The sequence below is a fragment of the Xiphophorus hellerii genome, chromosome 5, assembly GCF_003331165.1.
Source record: "Xiphophorus hellerii strain 12219 chromosome 5, Xiphophorus_hellerii-4.1, whole genome shotgun sequence".
Classification (NCBI taxonomy): Eukaryota; Metazoa; Chordata; class Actinopteri; order Cyprinodontiformes; family Poeciliidae; genus Xiphophorus; species Xiphophorus hellerii.
Genome location: NC_045676.1, coordinates 8,985,680 through 9,003,096, shown reverse-complemented (window position 1 = coordinate 9,003,096; position 17,417 = coordinate 8,985,680). Strand labels below are relative to the sequence as shown.

Genomic DNA, 17,417 nt, shown 5'->3' with positions numbered 1-17,417 from the left:
AAAACTCTGTGTAAATAAAACCTGTTCCCCTCCTCACTTGTGGTGGAGCTAAACCGAGAACCACTGAAAGAAACAACACAAAATGTAAACTAGAAACAGGAGTGGCGTCAGATTTTAGCAGATGTAGTATTTCTCTTTTGTCGTTGGTTTAAGATCGGTAGCCATCGTACTGCACCAGAGTTTGCTTTAATTGAACCAAGACCTACGTTTTTAAGTGGACCAGAGTTTGGTTGCACATTCACACTTCCCCAAACAAGCCAGACTTTCTAGACAAACAAACTAGAATTTGATTAGGCCTGTCACAATAATCAATAAATCAATTAATTGCAATTAAACAAACTCAATAATTTCCATTGGCATGATTTAGTTTATCTCTTTTTTTCTCTCTTTCTACCAAAAACTGGATGATAAAAGTCTTAAGTTTGGTGTTTTGGTCTCAACTAGCCCTTATTTTGAAGGACAATATTGTTTACAAAGACTTCAAAGTTAATTTTATTTGTTGTTTTATTTATTATATTTAAAACATCTTCCATTTAATATATAATGCTCATTATAATCCAAGGTTTACTGATCTCTTAGAATGTGCTCTTGAATTATTATTTTGCCATTACCAAATTTTACTTAAAAATAGTCTCAAAACAACAATATTATATTTTATCGCAATAACTTCACAATAATAATTTGTTATCGTGAATAACCGGGGCTGGTACGGAAGCAGCCTAAAAAGGAGCAATTAGATATGTGAAGTGTTTGGAAACTTTTCTAATTCTCGCCAGACTCAGGCACAGATGAAGCTGTGTTTCTCCTGGCAGTCCCTGCTCTCCCACGCCCCCTGTTTGGTCAAAGCCAAGCAGCGTCTCACCATCGGACACATGTGGTCCTGATCTCCATTCGGCCAGGCCTCGTACGGCAGCTGGTCTCCGTTCACCCACATCCAGCTGTTCCCAAGGTATCGCAGGCCGATCCACACCTGCTCGGTGTAGTCGGACGACTGGATCTCTGACTGAGCCATAAAACTCTCTGTCAAAGAGAGCAGGCTGGTGAGGTTGGTGTTTGTCTCTCTGCAGTGATCCAGAGCGTCCTCCCAGGTCTTCTTTTCCGCTACTGGCACCATGTTCACGCAGAAGAAGTTGTACTGGTCGTTTCCTGATTTCCATTTCCATTCCTGCCTGGTCCAAAAGGCATTTTCAGCAATGCGTTCCAGGACTGACCCAGCCAGATTGGCGGGTACATCTAGATTGTTGTGGTAGGTGACAAACTCTCCTCCGGACCATTCCCACTTGATGCTAGTACCATTCCAGAAGAGGCCGATCCATCCTTCCCATGAGTTATCATTCACAAATTTTTTGAACACCCGCTCCTCCTCTTCACTGGTGAGAGCCAAAAAGTCAGTATAGTGGCTCAGGCAGTGTTGCCTAGCATCAGGCCATTTTTTGTTGTCCCGGACATACACGTATTTCTCACACCAACAGCAGGCATTTGTGGCAATGAGCAGCGTGAAGACGATCCTCTCCATCCTGACGGTGGCTTTGCACAGGAGCAATTGACTGACTCTTTGATTTGACCCTTTCCTTAACAGACGTACAAGAATTCAGAACATTTTCATACACAACAAATACTATCAATGAGTTCTTAAACAAAGCAGCAAAACACGCCTTTGAAACAAATGATTTCGTGGTTAATATTCAAAGTGTTTCAAAGGCTGCCTTCTGAGGAGAAATCAAGCAGAACAACAAGAAACTAGCATTTGCATTTTCTTCAAGGAAAAGCACCAGCTTTCACTTGTTACAGAAAACAAAGTGGAGGGATAAACTGAGCTTTGTTTTTTTTTTTTACTTCAGGCGTAAGGCTACCTGTACAAGATTTGATTTGGAAAGCAATATTCAAGTGTTTTTCTTACAAGCAATTTATTGGTTGTTTGCATTTTTTTATTCTACAACCGAAAACTTTATTAGCATTTAGAGTGACAGACCAATATAAATGGTGAAGTAGAAGGAAAACAGGGCTTGATTTAAAAAATATTTCTATAGATACAAATCTGAAAAGTCCAAAAATAAAATTGTGTCAGTCCCCTTGAGTAGGGCTGGGCATATTAATCTAAATATTGATACTATCAATATAAAAAGGTGAGTATTGGTCCCAGATTAATACTTTTGTCTTTAGTTTCTCTCCCAAATGTCCAAGAAATTATTCACATTTACTCAGAGTTCATGCCATATGCAGGAATTAAAATACCACATATAAAGAGCTTATGTTTTCAACTTGATAGTAGGATTTTATACTTTTATAATGTTTGCAAATATGAATATGGCTGAATATGATAAAGCATTTGTACTTAAATATAGAAGGAGAAATAGTATTCCTGTTTAGATTATGCAGATTACAGCTAATAAAAAATTAATTACTTTATTCATTTTCTGCAACATTAAATCTAAAAATGGAAATTAAATTGTGGCAGCTACAATATTTACTAAACTCTCTTTAGTAAATATTTATCAAAAATAAGAGCTGTCTATTTTCAAACCTCTAAACACGTTTTATTTAGCTGGACTGAAGACACAAATTACTCTTTGATTGTTAAGGCTGTAGTCCCCTTGTTTAGTTGGATAAATACATTTCTAAGTTAATATTTATTGAATGTAATGTAAATAATTACTATTTCCATAAAAAAAGAATTTTAAAAAATGAGAAGAGGTTGCTACACAAATGCTACAAATACTAGAATACATATTTAAACCAAAACATGAACAGTACAATAAAGAACCAAGAGAAAGAAAAAAAATTTAATTCAAGACAGCATCAAAACAAAAATAAAACCCTCATTCTTCACCAAGTAAATCTTATTTGTTACTCAAATCAGCTCTCCAAGACATTATGACAACACTATTGTTTTTGCAAGTGGTTGGGTTGATTTCTAAACTCTTTTGCATGATTTGCATCAGTCATGTCATTATCCTGGTCATAAGTGGCGTGTGAATGGATTCTTCAAGATTTTTCTCTTCTTTACATGATCAGTGTGGCACAGCTTAAACATAACTTTCTACACACAGGTAAAATTAGGTTTCCTCTGAAATTGTGCCGTAAAAAGCATACTTTTTAAACTTATATTTGCCACAAAAAATAGAAAATTGTGTATCACTCCAACTTATGCACTACTTTGAATCTCTCATTGGGATTTAAGGCCTTACTTTGTATGTATTACATCACGTTGGATTTCAATATATCACATCTGCACTTAAGTAAATGTTTGGATGAACTTGAAATTTTAATATGCGAAGAAACAAGAACAATATCCTACAAATCAGAAAGATTAAAAAAAAAACGACACACCCCAGATGGGACTCGAACCCACAATCCCTGGCTTAGGAGGCCAGTGCCTTATCCATTAGGCCACTGGGGCACCGCCTACATTGAACCACAACATTTAAATTGAATCTCCAAAGCAGACACGGCGAAATTGCTATGTTTCTTACATATATATGGATTGATTGTCGTCCGTAAGACGTAGGTTGCGTTTTTTTCTTCATCTACACCAAAGTCAAAACAAAGAAGCAAAAAAAAAAGACTGAAGCTCGTGGTTGCTAAGCAACTAAGACTAAAACACTGAAAAGTGAAGCTCAACATGAGATAGACAAGATATATTGGTTTTCCTACAAAATATACCCCCGTTAAGATATTAGATTTTTTAAATTTTCATCGCTAAGCTGTTTGCATAACCTGTGCTGGATTTTTTAAAATTTAACTCAGTGGGAATAACACACAACAAGCAACTGTGAAGCTGGAAAACGTCTTTAAATGCTAAACCATTTTTGTCGTGCTTTTAGCTTGAAAGGTTGTCAACGGAAACTGTAACTCGTGCCGCGGCCGTTACAGCTTAGCTCATAGCGAGCTAACGTTACTAAGAAACAATTTAGCAAATCTGCTGTAAAGGAGTGTTTAGAAGATGGCGATAATTTTGTGATTATATTTTGATTTTTGAAAGCTTTATTTGATTTTCTTTTATAAGATATAACTTACTCAATATTTCAGCGATTTATTTAAGCGGCGCGGAGTTGTACATAAGAGTGTTTTCTGTTACCCTAGTGATAAACAAGACTTAGCTAACACTGAGGTCCTCAAGATAGGATATACACCTCGAAATGGTGAGAAAACTTGTTTTTGCTGTTAATGTTCGAGTGTAACTATCATGGAGGAGGTTTTATTCTTGGCATAAAATTAGTATTTTTGGGCACTGTCACATCCCCATGTAATAATCCGAGGATGACTATGCGCTCATCATTAATATGTATGTTGTCAGATCCTGTCACGCGTGAAGCCAGCTGTGGGAGAAGAGACACTTGGAAGCATCAGTGATAAAAAGAAGAAAAACAAAACCAAGGTCCCCAGTTTGGAGGAGTACCTTCAGCAAAGAGACTACCTGGGTGCCTTAACGTTGTTGGAGGTAATGCATCTCCCAGTGATAGAAAATAATAAAACAGATATTTGAAAAGATTTCAGTGGTTTGATAGAAAATTGCAAACGTTTTTGCTGAAATATTCATACTCCTTGATACTTTGTCACATATTTTAATATATTTCTTAAGTATTTTATGCGATAGACAAACAGAAGCCCTTAGTAACTTTGGAGGAGCTACACTATAGAAATTGATAACTCAGGTGGGAGAATGTTAACAGGACAGCGATTCATTTTGTTCTCCCTAAATCTGACCTGTATGGAGATATGTCAAAAACAAAGACATTGCTGAAAGGAAAGCATAAGAAATATTATTTGTAGTTTGTCATAAAACCAAAACTGTACTTTTTTAATTACATCTAAGCTAAATACTTTGAAGAATCTGTGGCAAGACTTAAACATCCAGCTATATAGCCAAAGCTATTTTGCAAAGAAAAACGGCCAAAAAATGTGGTTTCCCTCTATTTCACATTTATGTTTGACTTCATCTGTCACATACAGCTCCTATAAACACACTGAAGTTTGTGGAAGTAACTAGGCAAAATGTATAAGATTTAAAGGGGTAAATGTAAATAACTTCCATGAAGACATAACCTAATAAGCCAAGCTCAAAGTTTTAGTTTAACAATTACAAGAAATTGGAGATCTTTTGTTTTTTGAAGAGATGGAATATTATTTTTATCTGAAAGGCTGTTTAATATTTAGTTTCAGAGAAGCATTGGAGAAAAACATGAGAATGCAGACCTGTGGATTTGCTACTGTGCATTTCACCTTGGTGATTACAAGAGAGCCATGGAGGTAATTCTTTTTTCCCCTAAATTACTTTTTTTTTTTATCAGGGCATACAAGATGTGAACAACATAGTAGATATATGCTTGTATATAAAATCATTTTACTCACGGCTCTGACTACATATGTATTAAATGTGTACCATGTTCTGACAGGAGTACAAATCTCTGACCGAGAAGCCGGATTGTCCTGCAGAGGTGTGGGTCTATCTGGGCTGTGCCTTGTTTTTTCTGGGGCTTTATAAAGAAGCTGAGGAGGCAGCGTCGAAAGGTACCGACTTCAGCAAAACTCTGTTAGCATAATGTTAACTTTTGCTTAGTTTTTAAGATCTTTTATTGTACATGTACGATTTAGCATGAAAATGCTGCACATACTTTTAGTTTAGTAGACACACATAAAGAACAATGTTCAAAGCAATTACTTATTTATAAAACAGAGTCAGTTTCTGTGTGGAAGCTGCATGTTTTCCCTGTTCAGAAATGGGAACATGACACCAGGAATGTTCAAGAATATCTTGTGGTTGCTACAGACTCGTGGCTTAAAGGATTTAGTGGGTTTTCTCTGGGTACTCCGACTCCCTCCAGCAGTCCAAATGCATACAAGTCAGATTTATAAAAAATTTGCTTCAGTTGAAGGAAGCGTGTAAACGGAACTGAAAATAGGAAGAACTGATTAAACTGAAATCTCATTATCTAAGAATGATTTTGGGCAAAACATGTTTTCAGCATAGACCTATCCTCACCGGTTTGAAGGAAACATAATAAGTTACCTTTAAGGCACTTTGCTGTTTTCATCTGGATGATGAGGGTGACTCTTCAGCCTCCCTTCTTTACCTAAAGTTTCAGAGAGCTTGATTTAAGGTGAAATAGATTATTAGGAGCCTCCTTGTCTTTATATCAGTTCATCTGTTTTGAGTTAGACCATCAGATGAGGGCTGATAGACAAACGTTCATGGGTTTGTTCGTCTCTTCCAAACAAGTACTACTTGCCGGTACTTGTTTGTTTCTAATCTTCTTGCAAAGTCCATAGTTATCGTTTCTAGAGAAGGATAGTTTGGAATCGACAAATTTTTTCTTGAATGGGTATAAACTGTGAAATAATTAAATATTTAAATGTTTTTCTACTTGAATGAAATGCATCAAAACTAAAAACTCCTACTGTTCTCAGTCTTTAAACACACTATCCAACAGGGTGGATTATGATGAACTTTTTTGACTTTAGTAAAAATCAGACTAACGTTAGGAGCATTATACTTTGATGCATTATATCCAAAGCAAATTAATTCTTAATTAATTTCTCAATTTAATTAATTTCCTTTTGGATTTATATCTCTATCCAAGATCTTGTGGCACATTTTTCACTTATATAAATGTCTTCAGCATCTGTGAATTTGCCATATAATAATTGAAACCTTTTATTTGTAATGATCTTCTACTCCTCTTTGTGGTTTGAATGGCATGAAACCGTTTTAGTTACGTACTTACTAGGGTTGCACCGATTTATCGACGAGCTGATTTATTGGTGTCGATTTCCTTACTTTTGGGAGATCGGTGATCGGCCGATACTTGCATGTGAAGCCAATCTTTTTCCCCGATCTTCTCTGCCTCAGCAAAGGTCCAGACCATCAGGTCATGTCTGCAAGCTTGTAGTCACCCACTGTTACCAACTCAGCAACTTTCTTGCTATATTTAGGGACATTTTAGACAAAACAAATTGGTTTCGGCCAAAATCAGAATCAGCAGGTCAGACTTTTTAAAGATCAGTAATTGCAGATCGACCAGAAAACTGCAATAGGTGCACCCCTAATACTTACACAAGTTACTTTTGCCTGATATTAAAATTTAAGTAATGATCTGAAACATTTATATATGTGACAAAAAAGCAAAACAAAAGATAGTTGCTATCCACAACTTGATCATTAGATGTCAGCAAACAGTTCCTTTCATTTGTGTGAGTTAATATAAAAAGTAGTCTGACTAAATACAATTTCAGTCTCTTATCTGTGACCCAGTTCTCCATTATTTTCTACATGTCATGTCTAGCTAAGTTGCTCAATTTGTTTCCTCAGCAATGGAAGTAACCAGCTGGTAAAGTGATGTTGTGATTTCTGTATAAGAAGAGTTTAAAATGATCCTTAGTCTCTAATGTGACTATTGGAAACAAAAGAGTGATGCTTCCTGATGGGTCCTATCTTTATTCTTTATAATCTTTATAATCTTGTCCCCTCTCGCTCTCTGTAGCACCAATGTCCCCCCTCCAAAACCGGCTGCTGTTTCACCTGGAGCACAAGGTTTAGCAATTATTGCTTCTTTTTGGCTTCATAAAACAGTCTTCTTCAAATGTATTCAGTTCACTCCAGTATTTGTATTTTATTTTGTGTTTTGATCTCTTCCTGTAATGTTGCGTTTCAGTTTAAGGACGAAAAGCGACTGATGGCCTTCCACCAGAACCTGGAGGATGTGACAGAGGATCAGCTGAGTCTGGCCTCCATCCACTACATGCGCTCTCACTACCAAGAGGCCATAGACATCTATAAACGCCTTCTGCTGCAGAACAGGTCTGAACTTCATCTGTCCTGTCACTCTGAAATTAGCTTCACAGTCCTGCTGTTCCAAAACCACCGTGGCAGATGAGAGGTTTTAATGCTTCATGGACTTCACACATTATGGAGCAAAAGTAAATTCGCACCACTTGAACTTTTTCCTGGTTTGCTGTTACAGTGACAGACTTCAATGTGCTTCATTGGGATTTTTCACAGCAGACCAACACAGAGTAGTGCAAAATTATGAAACAGCAGACAAATTATACATATTTTCAATACTTCTTACAAGTAAAAGTCTGAAACTGTGGCACATGTATCCTCATTTACTGGTGCTAGTTATCACTTTTATTACTGTCGCAAAAAATATTGGATATTTATCATAATCACAATTAATTGTACGCAGTATTTATTCTGTAAAAACTGCTCAGATTGCAATAAATGCTAACTTACTATGCAATGACATACATGCGTGTCCATCCTCTCAGATTATGGAGAGGCTCATTCTTTTCCTCCCACCTCATAATTATGCCGTTCATTGTACTGGTCCATCATGTCAAATCCAAATAAAATATGTTGAAGTTTGTGGTTTTAAGGTGCCAAAAGAAAAAAAAAAGTGAATACTTTTACAGAGCACTGCAGCTTATATAAGCTTTTTTTCTTCTTCTTCTTACTGTTAGATTCCTGTTTGATCCGACATTATTCAAAGTTTAATCAGCATTTCATCTTATCTTCTCCCTAAGCAGCATATTTCTTTCCCCTCTCGCTCCATGCTGTGATTACAGAGATTACCTGGCTCTGAAAGTTTACGTGGCTCTGTGTTACTACAAGCTGGACTACTATGATGTGTCTCAGGAGGTTCTGGCCGTGTACCTGCAGAACATCCCGGATTCAACCATAGCTCTCAACCTCAAAGCCTGCAACCATTTCAGGTTGTACAACGGCAAAGCAGCAGAGGTACTAATATTTTATTTACTAAATGTTGATGAAGCTTAAAAGTGCAACTAAATTTAGCAAAAGAAGTGAGGAAAATTAACTTTTGGTTGAAAATTTCTTTACTGTAGAAAAGCTTGGTTGTAATAAATCATTTACTGCTTCCAAATCCTCTCTGCTGAAGCCAAACATCTTATTCTTATAACTTTAAGTTTAAAGAAACAAAACATATTTTCAATTTAATTATTTACTTCACAGTAGTGCCTAAAAATATTAGCCTCAATGTCGTAGCATGCTTTTCAAAAGTGGGGGCTATATGAGTTGACTGATAAGGGATTGAACTACTTTGACTATGTCTATCACTAAAAATCTGATGTAAAACTACTAAATATTTTACATTGTAGTTTGAGAAATGTTGAAATACTACCTCAAATGTAAAAAGTATACTTATTTGTATACTTAACTACAATTTTATTATATTAAACTTTTGTTTTTCTTAAATCTTAATGTTTAATTTTCTAATTTCTGCTTGTTATGATTGATTTTTCATCTGACCAGACGAAAACAAACTGTCTGTGATTGGCTTAAAGTTGTGATCACAGTTGTTTGCATGTCAAAAAATTTACTTTTCGTGTGAAAGTTACATCAAATGTTGCATGTTTTTAGACCCTACTGGCTTTCCATACATGAGAAGGAGAGAAAGAGTTTATTGGAGTTTAACGCGTGGCGGAAAACGTATTGAGCGAACGCGTGTGAGATTTAAATAAACACACCACAAATCATTTGCTTACATAGATCTATACGCTGAAATCAGTCTCACTGCATGCTAAAATTGAGTTTTTGAGCAAAACTGGAAGAAAAGTGAGGATGTTTAACCATCTCAAAAGGAAAAATGAGGAGGATGTGACTCCTCATGCATTTCATCTGCTTGGTGTGGCAGAATGTCCTTCCAGATTTCCTTCAGTTTCCTTGTTTTTCCAGTGACAGGGATTTTGTGCTGCAGCATAACACTTCCTCCACCAAAAACTGTGAAAGAGAGGATGTTGGGTCTGACCAACATACTCAACTTTTCTGTAAATGTTTCACCATTTAAAGGGACATAAACAGGCTTTCCAACTTAACAAGTTTTATTACTGCAAAGAAAAAAAAATTCACCAAACAAAAATTTCCTAAATGTTGTCGAGCATGTTATGGTTATTGTAGTACAAAAATATGTATCTTTTGCATTCCTTGTTCATGTGTGTAATTTTATTCTTCTATCATGTTCGAAATAAATAAAACATGTTTGGACATGGGCTGCACAGTGGTGCCTTGCAGCAAGAAGGTTCTGGGTTAAATTCCCAGCCTGGGGACTTTCTGCATGGAGTTTGTATGTTCTCCCTATGCATGCGTGGGTTCTCTCTGGGTACTCCGGCTTCCTTCCACAGTCCAAAAACATGACTGTCAGGTTAATTGATCTCTCTAAATTCTCCCTAGGTGTGCATGTATGGTTGTTTGTCCTGTCTGTCTGAAACGTTCGCTGGACATAGGCACCAACACCCCTCCCAACCCCACTAGGGACAAGGGTGTTAGAAAATGGATGGATGTTTGGACACAAACCTCATGCTTTATATATCTTTTATTAAATGACCATTGTACACAAAATAACAAAGTAATCGCTCCAAATCAGTAGCTGTTCTTTTGGAATTGTTTACATTTTCTGTTTTATTTTGTGTTGCCTTTTTGCTCTCAGGCTGAGCTGAAGAACCTAATTGACATCTCCTCCTGCTCCTTTGAGTTCGCTAAGGAGCTTATCCGACACAACCTGGTAAGCTTCCCATTATCTCCGGCTGCGAGCACGGAGGACTGTATGGAGGCGTACAGCAGGGCTGGCGCTTCCTGTCTCCCTGAACCGCTTTGTGCTGCAGGTGGTGTTCCGGGATGGGGAGGGCGCGCTGCAGGTGCTGCCACCTTTGATCGATGTGATTCCCGAGGCTAGACTCAACCTGGTCATCTACTATCTGAGACAAGGTGTGCACATACATCGCAGCCATTTTAGAAGAAGACGCGGACTAGAGGATGTGACAGGAAGATGCTGTTAAAAATGAATGGTTTGGGAATGTTAAAATACGGCTGCAGAATAAAAATGTGAAATAGCCGTTAAAAGAAATGACGTGAAATGAACAGTTCAGGGGAAACAATGTTAGAAATGTTCTGGCATCTGACTTCACACACATTATAACCAAGGATGTGTCTCTGTTTGGAATAAAGAAACTTTTTTCACTAGAAATGCACTGATCAGGCTGCACTTTGAGTTCTAATTCAGAGTTTATTTTTCTAACCACTGTAACACATAGAGGTTGAGAAAAATCTGCTGCAGGTTCTTTGCCAGCATTGGTTGTTTTGATTTTAGAAGTAAAGATAAATGTTAAAGCACCAAAGCAGTTTTCTTAAACCTTTGTTTGAGTTTAACTGAATAAGAAATTGCATCAAAATAATTTGATGTGCTTCAAGACTCACCACAGAGGGAGATCTTTGTTTAGATGCCTTGAACAAATATGGGAAAAATAAATTAATAAATTGTTTTATTCTGCATTTCTATTCTTGAATTTTGGCACATTTTGAATATTTCTGTCTTTACTACAAACCAACTCAGTGAAACTACTTCTGAAATATTTTCCTTTGATTAAGATTGAATTTTTTGTATTTTATATATAAAATACAAAAAATTAAATAGCTGTCTATTTCATTTTTTATGATTTTAAGATCCTCATGTGCACACATGAAGATCTTCTGCTAGTCTTTGTTAATTCAAATAATTCTCTGCAATAATTTTTAATTATTGCTGTCTTGAATTTGACAGCAATAAAATTGACTTGAAGTTGTTTAGACTTTCTGTCTCTTTCTCAGAGAAGTCTGATACTAACATTCTCTGTTTTTATATTTCTAGACGACGTCCAGGAGGCTTACAACCTCATCCAAGATCTGGATCCCGTTACCCCTCAGGTGACAATCAGTTTTAAACGTTTGAGTCTCTTGTTACTTAGAAATGACGGCACTATTTGTTTTCCAATTGTTTTCTCAGCTCTTATAGGAAAGAACATATCAAATAACCAAAAGAAATTATAAACACGGTGTTAAATACTGTACAGTCAATTAACAAACATCATTGTATCTTAGTACACTGTGTTTTATTAAGGCAAATGTTCATTTTAATGCTTGAGAATAAAGTCCTGTTCACATTAAATGTTGTGAACATTTAGTACACAAAAACATTTATGTGATGTTTAATGAAATTCATTATCAGATCAGAAGTTTTGTTTGTGCAATTTGAAACAGGAATTTAAATATTTCTAAAGTAAAATAAGTAGATATTTTTAACTTGATATTGTGAGTAAAATAAGGGAGAAATGTGGCTCTCTAGGTGAGGGCAGTTTTTTTTTCTTCCATATTGTGAAATAATTATTTAGTTTAAATTGTAGCATTAAGTTAAAACTCACAATTCAAGATTAATGAACTTAAAAAAACAATGTTTAGACAACTTGTCTCTTGTTAAATCAACTTCATGAACTTTAATTTCTGAGTCAAAACTAAAACAGTTTTCCACCTGCTGACTCAAACTGCATTTTCAAGGCAGCAGGTGGACTTTTATTTTTAATTTAAACCACCTTCAAATGTTTTACAGTGTACTATCAATGGATCAGAAAGACCCCCCAAAAAGATCATTGTTTCTCATTTTTACAAATTCTCCTTCATATGCTCGTTCTAATATTAATGTAATTGTGATAGGAGTATATTTTAAAAGGAGTTGTGAATGCTGCACTTGGACTAGAAATCGGATCAGTGAGTATTTCTGATCATTTTTTTTTTAAACGCTTGCATGTCAGTACATCTGATCGCTTTGCGTGTGAAACAACTATAAGTTTTATGCTACTGTATTTTGAAGAGGGATCACCTAAAAATTGCCCAGCAGTTTTTTCAGTTGGTCGGCGGCTCAGCTAGCGAGTGCGGTAAGCCAGATGAAATTGTCTTCAGTATTATTTTTGAAAGCCGGAATGTGTGAACAGATTTTTCTCTCTCTTTTTTTTTTTTGCAGATACTATCCCTGGCAGACAGTGCATGGCCTCCTGCTTTTTTCTCCTGAGACAGTTTGAGGATGTTCTCATATATCTCAACTCTGTCAAGGTTAGTAGAGTATCTGTGTTGCTTTTGTGCTGCTATAAGTTGGAAAAAGAAACCTGGTTATGAAGCATCACCTTGAATGATAAGTGGTGCTGAAAGTGAATCTATTCTGGTTAGTTTTTTTTTTTACGACAGTAGTTTAAGCTTTTTTCTTTTTCCAGAGTTACTTCTACAACGATGACACATTCAACTTCAACTATGCTCAAGCTAAAGCCGCGCTCGGAAACTACAAAGAAGCAGAGGAGGTACTTTGATTGAGCCTTTTGCAGACGTCAATTGATGTTGCTGTGCTTTTTTTGTGCTTATTTTTTGTTCCCTTTCAGGTTTTTCTGCTCATTCAGAATGAAAAGATCAAGAATGACTATGTTTACCTCAGCTGGCTGGCTCGATGTTGTAAGTATAGAAGTAAAATTTATGACGGTACACTTAATCAGAAATATATAGAGCTTTCTCACATTCTTTTCATGTTACAGCATTGAACATCAGTGTGTTTGATTGTGATACACCAAGAGAAAGCTGAGAAAGCTTGTAAAGTAAAAGGAAGATAAGGAGTTTTGAACATTTTGCAAATAGGCCCCTTTTCTCAGATACCGCTAAATAAAATTCAGTGCTAGCTGCTGGTTTGAAATGTCCAGATGTGTCTAATTGAGCCTGAGTATAAATCTAGCTGTTCTTTAAAGGCCTCAGAGGTTTTCGAGAGAACGTTACTCAACAAACATCAGACTTCACAAATGTGGCCTTTAAGTCACAGCTGTAAAAAACTAACTTTAAGCCAAGTAGGAAATACAGCAGACTTTGGGAAGAAAAAATAGATAATGGTGGCAGCATCATTATCTGTTGACAGAAACCCTCAACATGTGTAAATCCAGAACTACATTATGATGGCGTACATCAGGTTTTCTGCAACCTGCGGCTCCATTTTCCGCTCTTTGGCTTCTCCATTGTGGCTCTTACAAAACCAAAAAGAAATGGACATTTTATGAGTTTTTTCATAAGTTCTTAATATCTACAGCAGGTTTTTAAAAGCAAGTAGCTTCAAACTATGCTACTTACTTTATGCTATTTATCGAAAAGGCTCACCTCATTCTACAAAATAGTTAGTTTTTTTTGTCAGAAAATAGAAATAAATTGGAGTTTAATTTTGTTAGCTTTCATAATAAAACTTATGATGTAGAACATGATTAGAAAATGTTTTTATTTTTTAGCATAAGTGTCTTTTCTTTGGTTCAGATTAAAGCATCCAGTCAATTCTGGACCTAAATTAATTTGAGAGTCTGTGGTTTGACTTTAAAATTGATGTTCTTAGACGTTCTCTACCCAATCTGACTGAACTATTGTCCCTTCACAGTTATGCACTGCTTTGTGTTGGTCTGTCACATAAAACCCCTATAAATAATAATGAGCATAAAAAGATGTGAAAAGGAAAATAATGCTAGTTCATTTTCTTTACTAAAAACCTCTTAAATGTGTCAATTCACTTCAGATTTGCTTGTGCTCAGATTTTTACAGATTATCTTAAATTTTCTTTTTGAATGCGGCCTGACTCAGATACCTTAACTGAATGAGGAATCACATCTGAGAGCTCCTTTGTGCTGGTTCACTGTGGCTTGGATCTGAATCTAACATTGCTGCCAGATTTCTAGCCTCAGGCCTGCATCGAATTTAAGCTCTGTCTTTCACTCTGCTGATGTTACACTCAGTAGAAGGAATGGATATCTTCACTGGGGCATTTTTCTTCTTCTCTTGGCCTAATTTACAGCAGTAAAAGCTGCTCATGGCCTCCATTATTTCCCAAATTTGAATCTTCATAAGTTGGGGCTGCCTGTGAGCGACAGATTGTTGAACTCACTGATCTTATTCCTGTCAGACATAATGAACCAGAAGAGCCAGCTTGCCTGGGAGCTTTATCATAAAATGGGCACTTCCTCTGATTCCTTCAGTATGCTGCAGCTGATTGCCAACGACTGCTACAAGGTAACACCCTCCTCTTTCTTCTTGCCTTTTCTTATTCCTAAAGGAGAACTTAATAAGAGATAATCTTGAAATTTCCTTTAAGGTCAGCTAAAGTTTTGTTTGAAGAGCAGTTTTATATAAAATCGGTGTTTTTTTTAGCTTTTTCTTTTTGCTTTTAGCAATTTTAGTCTGTATTTTTTTTTTTTTTCCAAAAAGACGTGACTTTTTTGAGCTTAGTGATGTTATTTACTCCTCAAAGAATTACCTGGAGTGTTGCCTAGATTCTTTTATACATATTTGATGAATCCTCCCCCACTGAGCTCCTTCAGACTAGCCAGCAGTAATTAGCAAACACTTGGTGGAACTGCATTTGCTGAGCTCATTATTCAAGCTCCTTCTCAGTGAAACGCTGGTAAAAATGTTGTTAAAGGGTTAATAGAGGAGCCATGTTGTGATGACTTCCTGGAGTTTTTAAAGAGACAAAGGCCCAATTTTAAGGAATTAAATTGCAAAGTAACATTTCTCTTCACTATATAACATTTTGAAGGTAACACAGGAACTTAATTGTGCTGTAAAATGGCACTTTGTGCCTGAAAAACACATAGTACTGCCCCTTTAAAAATATATTGCTTTACTGATGGTATGTTGCAAAGCTTTTTGTTCGCGGAGCAGTGCATAATTTTCATCAGGACCGTAACTAATTTAAATTACAGCATCATCTCCTTGGCCCGTGTCCATTGTTGTGAGCAGTGTTTGGCCTCCTTCACATTTTTATTGGTCACAATAAAAATGGTTTGGTGTTCAGACACATAAATGTGTCTGAACACCAAACCAATTTTAATATCAGGCACAGATAGCCTTAGGAAATACAAGATGCTGTTTCTAACTGATGAATTCATTCATTAAGGTTTTAAAAAAGCTATACATGCCAACCTGGCCTTGTGTGAAAAAGTAATTGCCCCATAAACCTAATAACTGGTTTTGCCTGCCTTGGCAGCAACAGTGGCCATCAAACATTGGCAAAGAGTCTTTTATGTTGGCCTGCTCTTCCTTGCAGAATTATTTTTCTGCAGCCACTTCAGTGGGTTTTTAGCATGGTTAAAGTCATAACAGCAATCTGATATAAAGCTGCAGTATGTAACTTTTATTAAAAAAAAAGATGTGACCGTGTAATATGAGACAGATAACCTGTGAGAACAACAAACTCACCTACCGCCTCCTTGTGTTCCTACTGCCTTGTGTTCCTACAGAATTGCAATCACTTGCTGAAAAAGAATTGGTTCTGCATTTATATTTAGCTTCCAGTAACCCTGAAGAAGTTTTATGTTTACTTCAAAAGACTTGACGACAGCATTTCTCATTTGATGACAATTAGGAAGAAGTGATGGATGACTCAAAATTTAAGTTTACATATAAACTTCTTTATAACTTCTTTTTTTCATTTTTATTTTTTAATTTTGACATGTAGTTTAGCACATCGGGCTCAACAGATACAAGTGGTATTTACCAAAAAATACAAAACAGCCCAATTCAAGCCATCAGTTTGAAACATTGGCTTATAGCCGATCCCTATCCAAAAGAAAAATAAGACAAGGCAAAAAACAAAACAGAAGTAATAAAAAAATTAGTCTTGTGTAATTGTTTTCAAGGAGTTTTTCCATCTCTGGAAAAACTTGTCAGCATTCCCATATACAAATGTTTCCAAACCCGGACTTTGCAGATCAGATCATGGTGACCATGTGTTGTTTCAGATGGGCCAGTTCTACTATTCTGCCAAAGCATTTGATGCCCTGGAGAAGCTGGACCCAAGCTCCAATTACTGGGATGGCAAAAGGGGGGCATGTGTCGGCGTCTTTCAGCTCATACTGGCAAACAAGGAGCCCAAGTATGTTTTTCTCTTCCTTCTGCAGTGATTTTATCATCTATTCTCTTGCTGGAGTGGGTGTGATGTCATTTAAAATAAACATGACACATGATGCATTTTCGATCCAACCTTGTTTCCTTACATATCCTGTTTGTTCTGCAGGGAGATGCTCAAGGAGGTTTTAGTCTTCCTGCAGAATTCAGGAAACCCTCAGGTTGAATACATTATCAGGATCCTGAGAAAGTGGGCCAAAGACAACAGAGTCCTCCTCTAATGACACAGAGGGAAGGCTAAGTGTGTCACATGAATGGATCTACACATCACAGAAGGAAAAATGGTTCACTATCTGCTACAAGGCAGTGATTTGTATTAAATACTTTGATTATTTCTTCTCCTTAATATGACTTGCTGAAATTATCTTTCTGGTCTGTAATATTTTTTTATGAATGTCTGTTTGTTTTTTCTTGCTCAAACCTAATTTTCAGGAAAACATGGACACTCAAATCTCTGAAACAGAGGAGGAAGGAAGATCTTCCTCAGACTGGCGACCGAGTGTGTTAATACACATTTTTGTTCATATCTTTTGTTTAATGAATAAAACAAAATTATTTTTGTTGTTTAAATTACTCTATTTTCCATATGTAAATAAAAAATAGGATTAGAGTTTAATACGTGCACATTTGTTAATAAAAACTGAATATTTAACATGTCCTAATTTTTTCACAT

The 17,417-nt window shown here is 36.3% G+C and overlaps 1 protein-coding gene and 1 non-coding gene across 3 annotated transcripts; one reads left to right on the top strand and one right to left on the bottom strand.

Annotated features, from left to right (window-relative positions):
* Positions 1–3,327: 3,327 nt before the first annotated feature.
* Positions 3,328–3,400, bottom strand: trnar-ccu (transfer RNA arginine (anticodon CCU)). Its single transcript has one exon. It is a non-coding gene; the product is annotated as a tRNA-Arg (tRNA).
* Positions 3,401–3,858: 458 nt separating this feature from the next.
* On the top strand, positions 3,859–17,396 carry ift56 (intraflagellar transport 56). Of its 2 annotated transcripts, XM_032562897.1 has the most exons (18): positions 3,859–4,142; positions 4,298–4,441; positions 5,158–5,250; positions 5,397–5,511; positions 7,482–7,531; positions 7,653–7,798; positions 8,566–8,737; positions 10,446–10,520; positions 10,621–10,723; positions 11,643–11,698; positions 12,482–12,535; positions 12,639–12,702; positions 12,789–12,877; positions 13,036–13,119; positions 13,198–13,267; positions 14,742–14,848; positions 16,579–16,712; positions 16,854–17,396. In XM_032562897.1, the coding sequence occupies exons 1-18, from the start codon at positions 4,140–4,142 to the stop codon at positions 16,963–16,965; spliced, it is 1,671 nt and encodes a 556-aa protein (XP_032418788.1). In that variant the 5' UTR covers positions 3,859–4,139; the 3' UTR covers positions 16,966–17,396. The 2 variants fall into 2 exon arrangements, with proteins under 2 accessions (XP_032418788.1, XP_032418789.1); XM_032562898.1 differs by lacking the exons at positions 12,482–12,535; positions 12,639–12,702; positions 12,789–12,877; ... (3 more) ...; positions 16,579–16,712; positions 16,854–17,396 and adding an exon at positions 11,828–12,049 and having other exon boundaries at positions 11,643–11,797.
* Positions 17,397–17,417: the final 21 nt, after the last annotated feature.